This window comes from Anomaloglossus baeobatrachus, chromosome 4 (genome assembly GCF_048569485.1).
Source record: "Anomaloglossus baeobatrachus isolate aAnoBae1 chromosome 4, aAnoBae1.hap1, whole genome shotgun sequence".
Taxonomy (NCBI): Eukaryota; Metazoa; Chordata; class Amphibia; order Anura; family Aromobatidae; genus Anomaloglossus; species Anomaloglossus baeobatrachus.
The window spans coordinates 534,251,258-534,264,944 of NC_134356.1; the positions used below are offsets into that span (position 1 = coordinate 534,251,258).

Below are 13,687 nucleotides of genomic sequence, written 5' to 3' on the forward strand. Positions count from 1 at the left end.
TACTGTCTGTGACCGGCCCGCCCGTCTTAGCTGAGAGTTGGAGGCGTGACCTGATCTACAATTTTATGCCTCAGCCCCGCTCTCACTGCCGGGAGCTATGTATCCCGCAGTGCAGTGATAAGCAGCTGCCATGCCCCCCACTCTGCCGGTCACGCGCCCTATTGCTGCCAGTCATGCTCCCTTTGGATGCTGGTCACAGTCTTTGCATGCCTTTCATGATAGCTATATTGCTAGCCACGCCCCTTTTGCTGTCGTCCATGCCCTCTCAATGCTGGACACACACCCTCCTCGGAACTGATCCAGTTTTCCCTACAGAGCATGCTCTGGAGCTGTCTGGCATGAACAGAGTCTCAGCTGATCACTCATAAAAGCCGGCCGCTGGCTGATCAGCTGATCGCTCATGAAAGCCGACCGCCAGCTGATCAGCTGGCGGCCGGCTTTTATGGGTGATCAGCTGATCAGCCGGCTTATATGAGAGATCAGCTGATCAGCCGGTGGCCGGCTTATATGAGCGATCAGCTGATCAGCCAGCGGCTGGCTTTTAAGAGCAATCAGCTGATCTCTCTCTTCTCTATCTCTGTCTCTATCTCTCTCAAGACCAGGATCGTGAAGAGATGGAGTCTCTAAGTTTGTCTGTGTATTTATTTCTAATAAAGTATTTTGTCTCTGTGTGTTCTCTTTTTTTTAACCCTTTGTTGGAGATTCTTAATGGCTGGGTCAAACTTGGCCTGACATTAAGAATCTCTGGTAAAACAAAGTTAGTATTACCCCTTATTACCCAGCGTGCCACCAGGGCCGCTGGAAGAGTTGGATACAGCGCCATAAGATGGCGCTTCTGTGAACGCGCCATTTTCTGGGGTGGCTGCGAACTGCAATTCGCTTGGGCTACCCTGTGCTGCGGATTGCCATCCCCAGCTGCCTAGTTGTACCTGGCTGGACACAAAAATTGGGCGAAGCCCACGTCTTTTTTTTTTTTACTATTTCATGAAATAATTAAAAAAAGGGCTTCCCTATATTTTTGGTTCCCGGCCGGGTACAAATAGGCAGCTGGGGTTGGGGGCAGCCCGTACCTGCCTGCTGTACCTGACTAGCATACAAAAATATGGCGAAGCCCACGTAATTTTTTTTTTTACCCCTAAAAAAAAATCGACATGGGCTTCGCCCATCAAGCAACTGAGCATTTTACTGCTCACTCATCCCTACTCCTGACCACACAGCCAGCAGAACAAGTAATCAGATCAGCTGACTCCAGTGTCGGACGATTACTTGTTCTGTGTACCACTGCATCCATCACAGAGTGTGCTGGCTGTGAGGTCAGCTAAGTTCGGTCGGCACTGGAGTCAGCTGATCTGAACTCTACTGACCTCACAGCCCGCACACGCTGCGATGGATGCAGCGGTACACCGAACAAGTATCAACTGACACTGGAGTCAGCTGATCTGAACTTAGCTGAACTCCTGACCACACAGCCCGCACACGTGATCGGCAGCAGTGCATCCACAGCGTGTGCGGGCTGTCACATCAGGATTTCAGCTGACTCCCGATCAGCTGACTCCAGTGCCGGCCGATAAATTCTGTGTCCCGCTGCATCCAGGATCCGGTAAATAACAATTGCGGTTGCATGCGTTGGACATTCCATTTGCAGGATCCGGTGATATGCGCTTTGCTTTTTTTGCCGCTAGACAAAAAAACGCTGATGTGAAACCAGCCTTACTTGTCCCCTCTTGCTGCTTTCTCGTTGCTGGCCACGCCCCCTTTGCCTACCCATTTTATCCAGGATCCTCACATGTGACCAGCTTATCTCCACAGGGGCCACTTCAAAAACGTCTGTTCTGCAACTGAGGAAATGTGAACCAGTAGCAGCAGGGAGAGTGCAGTGTGCCTGCAGGAGGGGAGAGCAGGTGGAGCAGCACTTGTATCTTCTCAGGTCCCCCTGTGCCTGCAATAGAAGAAGCAGACACACAGGGGACTCAGAGAAGGCAGTCAGAGGAGCGAGCCCTCAGCGCCCTCAGGGCCAGTATGTATGCCCCACTGGCCACCACTGTCAGTATGTAAGCTCCACTGTCCACCATTGTCAGTATGTATGTTCCACTGGCCACCACTGTCAGTATGTATGCTGCACTGGCCACCAGGGCCAGTATGTATGCTCCACTGGCACCAGGGCCAGTATGTATGCTCCACTGGCCACCAGGGCCAGTATGTATGCTCCACTGGCCATCAGGGCCAGTATGTATGCTCCACTGGCCACCAGGGCCAGTGTGTATGCTCCACTGGCCACCAGGGCCAGTATGTATGCTTCACAGACCACCAGGGCCAGTATTTATGGCCCACAGGCCACCAGAGCCAGTATGTATGGTCCACAGGCCACCAGGGTCAGTATGTATGGTCCACAGGCCACCAGGGCCAGTATGTATGGTCCACAGGCCACCAGGGCCAGTATGTATGATCCATAGGCCACCAGGGCCAGTATGTAGGCTCAACAGGCCACGAGGGCTGGTATGTAGGCTTCACAGGCCACCAGGGCTAGTATGTAGGCTCCACAGGTTACCAGGGCCAGTATGTAGGCTCCACAGGCCCCAGTAATGTTTATGCCCCCTACTAACCCCAGTAATGTCTATGCCACGTACTGACCTCAGTAATGTGTATGTCCCCCACTGATCTCAGTAATGTGTATGTCCGCCACTGACCCCAGTAATGTGTATGTCCGCCACTGACCCCAGTAATGTGTATGCGCCCCACTGACCCCAGTAATGTGTATGCCCCCCCACTGATCCCAGTAATATGTATGCCCCTCCACTGACCCCAGTAATGTCTGTGCCCCCCACTGACCCCAGTAATGTCTATGCCCCCCCTCTGACCCCAGTAATGTGTATGCCCCACCACTGACCCCAGTAATGTGTATGCCCGCCACTGACCCCAGTAATGTGTATGCCCCCCACTGATCCCAGTAATGTGTATGCCCCCCCCACTGACCCCAGTAATGTCTATGCTTCCCACTGACCTCCATATTTTCATTGAGTCTTTGCATTGTTTAACTTACTGTTTGTTTATGAAGGGATAGTATATATACTATATACAGTATTGGTTAGAGCCGAGTTAATTATATTATTCCGGCCCTCTAAAACCATCCCAATTTCTCATGTGGCTTCATGGGAAAATTAATTGCTCACCCCTGTTCTAGAGGATAGACAGTGGTCCTACCACACCTAAAAAAGGAAAAGAGAAAAAACACAATATAGTCAAATGAAATATGCTCTTTAGCAGTGACAGTATATTGTTTGTGTTTTTCTCTTTTCCTTTTTGGGTGTGGGAGGACCACTGTCTATCCCCTAGAGATTCAAATAAAACATTTTTTTTGTTTACTGTTTGTTTTGTTCCAATTGTTTTTTGAATTAGTGGTAGGTCTTGGCCAAGTGTTTGGAATGGCCTCAAATAATGACTTATGGCTCATGATAGTCAATTTTTCAACCATTACCTCCCTAGGAGCTTTGTGGTATATGTGTGTCCATTGTGATGTTTACATTAAATTAGTAACAAGCCTCCAGGTTGGTTCTTTAGAGGCTTTTCCTTAGTTATGCATGCCACAGTATCTATATCGCACAATGGTATCAAGGTGTGAGGCCATCGTAATAGGAAAGGGCAGATGCAGTATAGTTAATGATCACTGTGGAGCGTGAGACATGAATGCTGATCATTGTGTAGAATGAAGAATAAGAAATAAATCCACAATCCTTTAATATCCTGGTTCTGTGGAGCTCTGTTATAAAATGCTAAAAAGTCACATATTTTTACAACTTTTCTATGCAATAAAAGTGGCGTACAGACAGTGACAAATTCCGTCCATTATAAGCCCAGTTCTGTAAAATCTCTTCATTTTTTGCTTTGTGTTACAGTCATTCAGTTCAATGGTGTGAAACTTGTGGTTAATACTCCAGAAGATGCCCTTTTCGGCTACCGAGGGGGTAACATCACACTTCCATGCACATTCCACTATGAACCAGAACTACAGTCTCCAAGAAGACTCCGCATCAAGTGGGCCAAGCTGCACAAGGATAACACCAAGGAGAAGGATGTGCTGGTGGCCATTGGACTAAGGCATCGCAGTTTTGGAGAATATAAAGGTCGAGTACATTTGCATCAGAAGAAGCCCAACGAGGTGTCCCTTGTCATCACTGATCTGCGTCTGGAGGATTATGGAAAGTACAAGTGTGAGGTCATCGATGGACTTGAAGATGAAAGTGGCATTGTGGAGCTAGAGTTAAGAGGTGAGGAGAAAAAAAATTAGGACACACAAGTTTAGCTGAAAGTAGAGACCTCTTGTCATATATAAGTTAAAGGGTTTGTGCAAGGTTTTGAACTTTTTCCCTATCTGTAGAATAGGGTCTAATTTCTTGATCACTGGAGATTAGACCACTAATCTCAAGAACAAAAATCTCAAGAGACCTAGTTGAGTAAAGCGGAGGTCAGGTTGAGAATGGTCACCCCCACTCTAGTCATTCTTTATGGGTCCCAGAGAATAAAGATGAGGTGCATTCTTAGGATTGCTGGGGGTTAAACTTCGCAATACTCTTTAAGACCTACTAAGCCTTCTTATAATGTAGAGGTTAGGGCTAGACAATCCTCTGCAAGCAAAATATAGAACGAGACTAATCTGCCTCCTGCTGGAACCCAGGATAATTGATGTTCTCTAAACTGGTATCCCTGAATATATGCTGATCAAAAAGCTGCTACCTAAAATGTGGCGTGATCAGAAAAGTTTCCAGCATCTGAATGTAAATGAGAATGTTTCCATTCACTGACAGCAAAAAGATCTTAAAAATGATGATGAATACATAAGAGTATATGCTGACGGGAAGTATTTACAGCAGTCATTCCTGCACCAAAACGCTGCAGTTTACAGTACAATTATCACTCGATGCCCTCTTAGTGATCAATGAGGCCATCAACTCATGAATAACATATCACAGCAAATGATGGAAGAAAAAGTATTAGGCCGAAAATTTAAGTTCGATTAATAAATATACATATATATATTTTTTTTAACAAAATATGACATGGATATACAAAATATTAAAATACACAAGCTGCAAGAGGACTGGACAAGTGCCAGCTGGAAGGTTAAATCATGTGAATATCTAATTCTTAAATCCCCATAAATATCTGTGCAAACCTAAGTAGAATACAACTCTGTATATGAGATACATTTTTTTTCCCTTTAAGAGAGATAAATACAGATATAGGGGAAGAGATGGCGGCCTAGAAGACTTGAAGCATGGATAGCTCAATAGGTTATAAGTGCCCGTAGGGAGGTGTTTATAGAGCTCCCTATATACATAGGTGTATTGGTGCTGGAAAGGCCCAGTGAGACATGCAAACAATATGAATACAGGCAGAGATATGATACAAGTGTGTAGACTAGCAAACCAGTCCGTCCCCGACGCCTCAACGAACGTATCGTGGATACTTCTTCAGGACACATCATACCAGTATTCTACTTAGGTTTACACAGATATTTATGGGGTTTTAAGAATTAGATATTCCCATGATTTAACCTTCCAGCTGGCACTTGTACAGTCCTCTTGCAGCTTTTGTATTTTATTGATTTGTATATCCGTGTCATATTTTTTAAAAAAAAAATAATAAAAAAATATATATATATATATGTATATATATATATATATATATATATATATATATATATATACATATATTTATTAATCAAACTTACATTTTCAGCCTAATAATTTGTCTAGTCCTCTTGCACATGGCAGTTTTGTATTTTAATATTTTGTATATTTATTACATTTTAAAATAATATTTATTAATAAAAGTTAAATTTAAGGCCTAATACTTTTCCTTGCATCATTTGTTGTGATAGTTTCCAGTACAAGCAAAATAAATAAGATTTCTAATCTCATTGACACATTCTTTATTTTTTTATGCAGGTGTAGAGCAGTTTTAGATCTGCAGTATATCTGTTCTTTCAGCATTTTGCAGCGTTTTTAGTATTCATTCAAATAAATGGCAAAAAAGTAATCAAATATAAATGCAAAAAATGTTTAAAAACTGCATCAAAAACATGAGATTTTATGCAGTATTTTTCCTGCAAAGACACAAGTATTTGCAGCAGACACTTCTACATCAAAAACCCCATGTGTGCACATACTCTTGGACTACAAGAAACCCTTTGCTTAGGGCTGGGAGTACACATCGACTTTAGCCATAGTAATCACCAGAGATTTGGCTAGAGATCACAATGTCCAATGATCCAGAATGTTGGCTCCTGGCAGCCACTTTTGCTTTCATTGTGATTTGATGTAGCAGAAGCATTTCTTGGTGGGAAACGATTCAGTGTAACTTTTATTTTATTTATTAAAATGCCTACTATTTGTATGCATGCGAGTCCAGTGGGCGGTCCTACTAGTGCTCGCTATGTCCACTGATACAGAGAAGACTGTCAATCATTGAATAGCACCGCCCACTGGACTCCTAGGCATAAAAAACACAAGAGATTTTATTGAATGAAGTATAAGATTCACTGAAACTTTTCTCATAAACATGTCTGTAAATGTGATCAGCGCTTCCTGCTCTATAACATCCTACCTGCAGATCAGACACCATTGTCAACAAAACTGGTGCCCTTTAAAACTCAGTGAAAGAGGGACAATATTTGCTGATGGTTTCCTTATATCCTCATTTCAAGTTTCAAATGTGTGTGTCCATCACTTAGGACCAGAAGACATCTTCCTCTGAGAATTACAAGGGGAGGAATTACCATTAATGAGTCCCAAAGTCACTATTACCTGTGCTTCTGTATATCCGAAGATGGCTACTGGGATCTCGAGGGAAATAAAGGAGGCGAGGCCATCACTATACTGGATGTAGGGCATATCTTTACACAACAGCTAATCCATATTATAAAAAAATATTTTTGGGTTTTACGCTTTAGTGACCACGCCAATTTTTTCAAATCTGACCAGTGTCGCAATAACTCTCAAATGTTTTAACATATCCCAGTGATTTTTTAATTTTTTTTGTGACACAGTATATTTTATAATATTGGTAAATTTAGGTTGGTGTTTTGCTTTTATTTATACAAAAAATTACAAAACTGCATATTAATCGGACAAGTGTAATCTGGCAAAAAAAAAAATAAAGGTTTGTACTCCGTCTAATATTATTCAATGAGGCAGGGCAGATCTGCATTTTGTTTCTCAGCTGTATTTGGCAGGAGAAAAAAAATCCCAGCCTGCTGCGCTGTGGCTCCGAAATCAGTACAGTATGAGAAAAGAAAAGCAGATGTCATACTAACCATCAGTGCGGCATCCGGTTTTTACAGATACATGACAAGATTAATAGCTGCTGAGTAAAAAAAACATATTGTACATGGATAGCACACAAAATGACAAGTGAGAGAAAATCGTCCCACTTTTATGGATGAGAATGGGACCTATTTTTTATACACTCATGTGTTCCCAGCCTAAGGCTGGAGTTACACTTGTCTGTGACTTGCTCAAGGTTTGCATCACTCAGGCCGGCAGTCGGCTCTCCTGACAGGAACGTGTCAGCTTCATGTATTTCTATGTAGCTGCACACTCCTGTCAGGAGAACAGGCAGCCAGTCCAGGCAATGCAATCCTTGAGTGAGTCACAAGCATGTGTGACTTCAGCCTAAGGTGTGTGACTTGCTCAAGGGTCACATTGCCCGAGCCGACAGTCAGCTCTCCTGACAGGAACGTGTCAGCTTCATGTATTTCTATGCAGCTCCACACTCCTGTCAGGGAAATGGACTGGCAGTCTGGGCGATGTGATCCTTGAGCCAGTCAGAAGTGTCACCCCAGCCAAAGGTGTGTGACTTGCTCAAGGATCACATCACCTGGACTGGCAGGCAGCCCTCCTGACAGGAGCGGGTCAGCTTCATATATCTCTATGCAGCCCCACGCTCCTGTCAGGAGAACAGGCGGCCAGTCCGGGCAATGCGATCCTTGCACAAGTCACAAGCATGTGTAATTTCAGCCTAATCCAGATAGTCATATATCACACAAAATAGTTACTAAATAACATTAACCTTACGTCTGCCTTACATCAAAACCATTTGAAAAATGTCCTTTTATTTTATTATGATATTTTGAAGAGTTAAAAATGTAGTGGCAACTTTCCATTTTTTTAATTAAAAGTTTATAAAACATATTTTTTTTAGAGACTTATTCAGTATTGAAGGGACTTTGGATGACCTATATGCAGTATTGAAAAAAAACTCCCAAGTGATTTCATTTTAAAAACAGTGTCCCTCAAAATATCCCAAACTGTTGTAGGTATTTTATTACCCTTCAGGGGCTTTTCAGGAACTAACACAAAGTGGCACGACTGGAAAGGAAAATTATATTTTGACCACTATAATGTTGCTAACTTCTGAATAGGACTCTAAGGCCATTACTAGGCCTTTGATTGCCATGGCAACCATCAAGACCACACATAATTATGATCTCAGGCTGCCGATGGGGTTAGAGAAGGAGCGCCCACACACTGTTTACTATCTAGATGCCGTAGTCACTATTAGTTACATAGTTACATAGGTTGAAAAAAGACCTAGGTCCATCCAGTTCAACCTTCCTCCACCAGTTCTACATTTAGTCACTAAGTCATTTATAACCAACAATGTTGTGTGTACTGAGGAAATCATCCAGCCCTTTTTTTAAAAGCTGTTATAGTATCTGCCATTACTACCTCTTGTGGTAGTGTATTCCACAGTCTGACCGCTCTAACTGTAAAGAACCCTTTCCTATTTAGCTGCCGGAATCACTTTTCTTCCATTCGCAGTGTATGCATTCTGGTCCTTAGTGGAAGAAATAAGTCATGTGCCAGTCCTTTATATTGACCACACATGTATTTATACATATAAATGAGATCTCCTCTGAGACGTCTTTTTTCTAAGCTAAACATATCTAACTTTTTTAACCTGTCATCATATGGGAGGCCTTCCATTCCTTGTAATAATCTAGTTACCCGCCTTATGAACTGACTCTAACTTCAGAATGTCCTTCTTAAAATGCGGAGCCCAAAACTGGATCCCATATTCCAGATGTGGCCTTACAAGTGATTTATAGAGGGGTAACAATATGTTGGAATCACGGGATCTAATCTCTCTTTTTATACACCCTAAAATCTTGTTTGCTTTAGCAGCTGCTGCTTGACATTGAGTGCTGCTGCTCAGCCTATTTGTAATGAGAATACCCAAGTCCTTCCCTTTTCTGTAGTCCTGAGTTTACTTCCATTTAATGTATATGCAGCTATTGGATTACTCAACATTAACTCTCATTTGCCAAGTATCTGCCCATTCTAACATCTTATCCAGATCTTTTTGTAATATTGTACTATCAAGGTCAGTTTTTAATATCCTACATAGTTTGGTGTCATCAGCAAAGACTGACACTATACTATCAATCCCCACATGGTCATTAATTGATATTATTGACAGCAGCATCTAAGAGGTTTAACAGCCATAGTTGGTGCCAACACCAATCGTGGGTTAAACAGCAGGGTGACAGCTTTGTGCTAGCCGACATTTGCCCTAGCCTGTCTGGTAACCTCCTATTAGATCTTAAGACAATAGTTAAAAAAAAAAAAAATTGTCTCAGATAACCCCTTTAACAGACCAAATAATTACCAGAGGCTCTTTTTTTGCAATGTTTATGTGTTGCAGTCCTACAAGTGACCACTAGATGTCAGCATTACCAAGATATTTGACATTTATTGTTACATCTAGAATTCCAGTCATCAAAATGAATAATTTCTGTTACTTCTGAACAAAAGAGAAATCTGAACTGGTGGCTAGAGAGACCGAATGTAGATTGACCTCTTATATAAATACATTGTTTCTGAGCAGATTTTTTTTAATTGATCTCTGATTTGAATAAATGTAAATTTCATTTTTGTCAGTGAAATAAATGTTGTATTTGGGATATATGGAAATCATATAGGGCTCCCCCCTTCTCCTCAATAAGCCAAAGCAGAGAGGTGCTACATTCCGTGGAAACCTTGAGATTAAATAGCTTTTTGGCATTTTATGGCTCATAACACCAGATATTTTTTTTTACCCCTTAGCGACTACAAGCAAGCGCTGAATTAAGATTCAATGACCTCATTAGAAGGATGCATCAATTAATAAATTTGGCACAACTTACAACTGTGGTGGCTGACACTGCCAGATCTCCGGGCTTCTGGAGAGACTGGCTGTATCATCCCGCACCATTAATGGTCTTGGACCTTTCTACTGAGAGGAGGAGATGCCTTCAGCTCCAGAACATGGATTTCAAAGTGTATATTTCAGAACAGGGGACAATAACCTGTTTGAGGAGTTGTGCCTTACTTTTTACTAATTTTAGAAAATTCCTCTAGAAAATCACTCCACTTTAGAGATGAGCGGATCTGCCCGAGATTTAAATTTGGCAAATCGCAGAAATTTTACAAGGAAATTGGATTTGCAGTGAAGTTATTCTCTGCAAATTAAATGTATATTTTTTTCTGTATGGTCCCTCCTGAACAAAGAGCATAATAAACGTAGGCAGTCTGAAAAAAAATATAATATAATACCTCACCAGTCCTGAATTCCCCCATCCAGTCCTCTGCACTTCTTCCTTTCCTCTTTTCCCAGTTGTGCACGTCTTCCTTAGCCTCTTTTGTGTAGGTCAGGCATAACTAGACCTCTGTGGTCCATGTGCATCGTGTAATTAGTTGGACAAGTCACAATGGCACGTCGCACAAAACATCAAAAGCCTATTTGTGCCAGACGTCCTGGCCTGAAATGTAGAGGATGTCCATGACAATGGGAGAAGAAGAAGTGAAGACGACCGAGCAGTAGGCTATGAGGGTGGTGGGACAGGTGAGCGTTGAGATGAGTGTTAAGCCCGCTTTACATGCTGAAATGTATCTTACAATGTGTCGGCGGGGTCACGTCGTAAGTGACGCACATCCGGCATGGTAAGGTACATTGCAGTGTGTAACAGCTACATGCGATTGCGATTGAATGGTAAAACGTTCATCGCACGCACGTCGTTCATTCCTCATAAATCATCAGACATCAGATTGTTCATCGTACCCGGGTAGCACACATCGCAGTGTGTGACACCCTGGGAACGATGAACAGATCTTACCTGCGTCCTGCGGCTCTCGGCCGGTAATGCGGAAGGAAGAAAAGGTGGGCGGGATGTTTACATTCCGCTCAGCTCCGCCCCTCCGCTTCTATTGGCCGGCTGCCGCGTGACGTCGATGTGACGCCGAACGTCCCTCCCACTCCAGGAAGTGGACGTTCGCTGCCCACATCGAGGTCGTATGGAAGGGTAAGTACGTGTGACGGGGGTTAATCGTTTCTGCGGCACGTTCAACAAATTGAACATGCAACACATACGATGGGGGCGTATAATATGCGAAATTGCAACGTGTAAAGCAGGCTTAAGTGTATAGCTTTTTAACTGTTTGGTGCTGGCTGCCATTTCGCTGAATTTGTACTGAGCAAATTACAAAAAAAATCCACATTTTGCAGAATACAAATGTTTGAGAATTAAATGCCAGTTGAAAAAATCTGCTGTTCTCCACTTATCAGTCAATTGTAACATTATGAGATGTTATCTCAAGTGACGCAAATTATCTTGCATCAACTCTAGCGTACTAAAATTGTTACCCAAGTCTATTTTCTCTTGGCCCCTGGCATGGTTCTGTTCCAATTTACATGTGGACAGATGCCTTGGTCCTCATATGTTTTACTAATAAAATACTCTTGTGTGCAGGGGTTGTCTTTCCATACCAACCACGTCATGGAAGGTACCAGCTGAATTTCCATGATGCAAAGAAAGCCTGTGAAGCTCAAGACTCCATGATGGCTTCATTTGAACAGATGTTTAGAGCTTGGGAAGAAGGTCTGGATTGGTGCAATGCTGGATGGTTAATGGATGGCACTGTTCAATACCCTATTACTTTACCCAGAGAACCTTGTGGTGGGAAGGAGACAGCACCTGGAGTAAGGAGCTATGGGGAGCGTCACAAGCATCTACACAAGTATGATGTCTTCTGCTTTTCTTCAGCACTGAAAGGTGAGGTCCAAGACCTAAATTGTCCTCGATGGTTTAGTTCCTCTTGTCTGCTCCCAAAAGTTGGCTAGTCAAGGAAAAAAGAACAACAAAAGGAAATGGTTGGAGATTCATCAAAAAATGTATCTATACAATAATTCAGATTTTCTTTATCCATATAGTAAAAGCTGCGGACTTTGACTTCATTGTAGACATAAAGAGGTTGGCCACTACTTTTTAATTGATGCCCTTTCCTTAGCATAGGCCATCAATATCTGATCAGTGCAGTGCAACATCTGGGACCTCCATTGATCAGCTGTTACCGCTGATTGTGACAGCCAGAAGTTGCCAGATGCTGGCAGAACACAGCAGCTCTGTCATTTCTATAGCGGCTGTGGCCAGGCACTGCAGATCCAACCTCTTCTTCAAATGCGTACCTGGCGGAAGCCACTACAGTTTTGAGAGAGATGTTGTGTTTCAGCAGCATCTGTGAAATATCACCTCTGTTGGTATTGGCATATTTTGCCAAGGGCAGTAGTCATGGGCGAGGGCTTCACTCCTTTACTCACCATGGCACACTACAAACACGGTGGTTTGAGTGGGTGTGGGAGTTGTACCTTGTCGCAGCGGTACATCTTGGCCACAAGCCAGCTTCTCATCATGTTCACACTGTGTGGTTCCACGTTCAGGATTATTGAACACAATTCTACAACCATTAAAAACTGCATGTAATTTACTGTTAACAAGTTTCCAACACCATTTCACTTCTCTTATGAAATATTTCACACTTGGTTTCTCACGAGACTTTAACATTTTAGTACAGACCGGGTCTTCCATTACAGCTGGAGACAAGTTAACACCAGCTACCATGGAGGGTGGGGGTGGTTGGCGCATCATTGTCCACTGGGTATCTAACCACACAGGTCAATGTGTATTGCTGCAATTAGAGTACCACACAGGTTATGCTACTTTTTCAGGATTACTCCTTGAATCAATTCCCTCAGTGTCAGTGACCATCAGTGAACACTAACCCCCACTGACCGCACTGTTCTCACTAGCCTCTCTGATGAAGGGGACACTCTCTGGTCCCTCAATACCTCCTACACCTACACCGGTAATAGTTGATCTGTGGAACTCAGTGAGGGCTTTTTTTTGTGACAAATTCATGTTTCTATTGATATCACTTTGACGAACAAATGACAAGTTGACTACTTTTTATTATATTTTTTTAGAGAGGTCCAACAACTAAAAAATCCTGCAATTCTGGCATTTCATTTTTTTTTATCTGTATATTGTTTGCCCTATGGGTTAATGAATTTTATATTTTGATAGATCAGACATTTACGAATATGAAGTTACCAATATGCTTATTATTTCAAATTTTAACTGGGAAAAGAGGGGTGATTTTTTTATATATAATATATTATCATCTTGTAAAAATACATTTAAGTAAACTAGGATTGCAAGTTAACATTGTAAATAGTTTTAAAAGTCTCATTCTGGAGACCACAGAGTAAAGACAGTAAGAAATTGTTTACAAGAGTTACAAGAGTTTACAAGAGTTGAAGTGGAAACTATTGACAGGTCTGTACAGGACCATAACTTATAGAGTATCTAAATGTT

General features: G+C 42.4%; 1 protein-coding gene across 4 annotated transcripts in view; it reads left to right on the plus strand.

Moving 5' to 3' along the window:
• Positions 1 to 13,687, plus strand: part of HAPLN3 (hyaluronan and proteoglycan link protein 3) — a 161,239-nt gene that overhangs the window by 144,801 nt on the left and 2,751 nt on the right. For all 4 annotated transcript variants that reach the window (XM_075342815.1, XM_075342814.1, XM_075342816.1 and 1 more), the window contains exons 3-4: positions 3,894 to 4,265; positions 11,786 to 12,088. In XM_075342815.1, the coding sequence (XP_075198930.1) occupies positions 3,894 to 4,265; positions 11,786 to 12,088 (675 nt within the window). The remainder of the gene's footprint in view (positions 1 to 3,893; positions 4,266 to 11,785; positions 12,089 to 13,687) is intronic.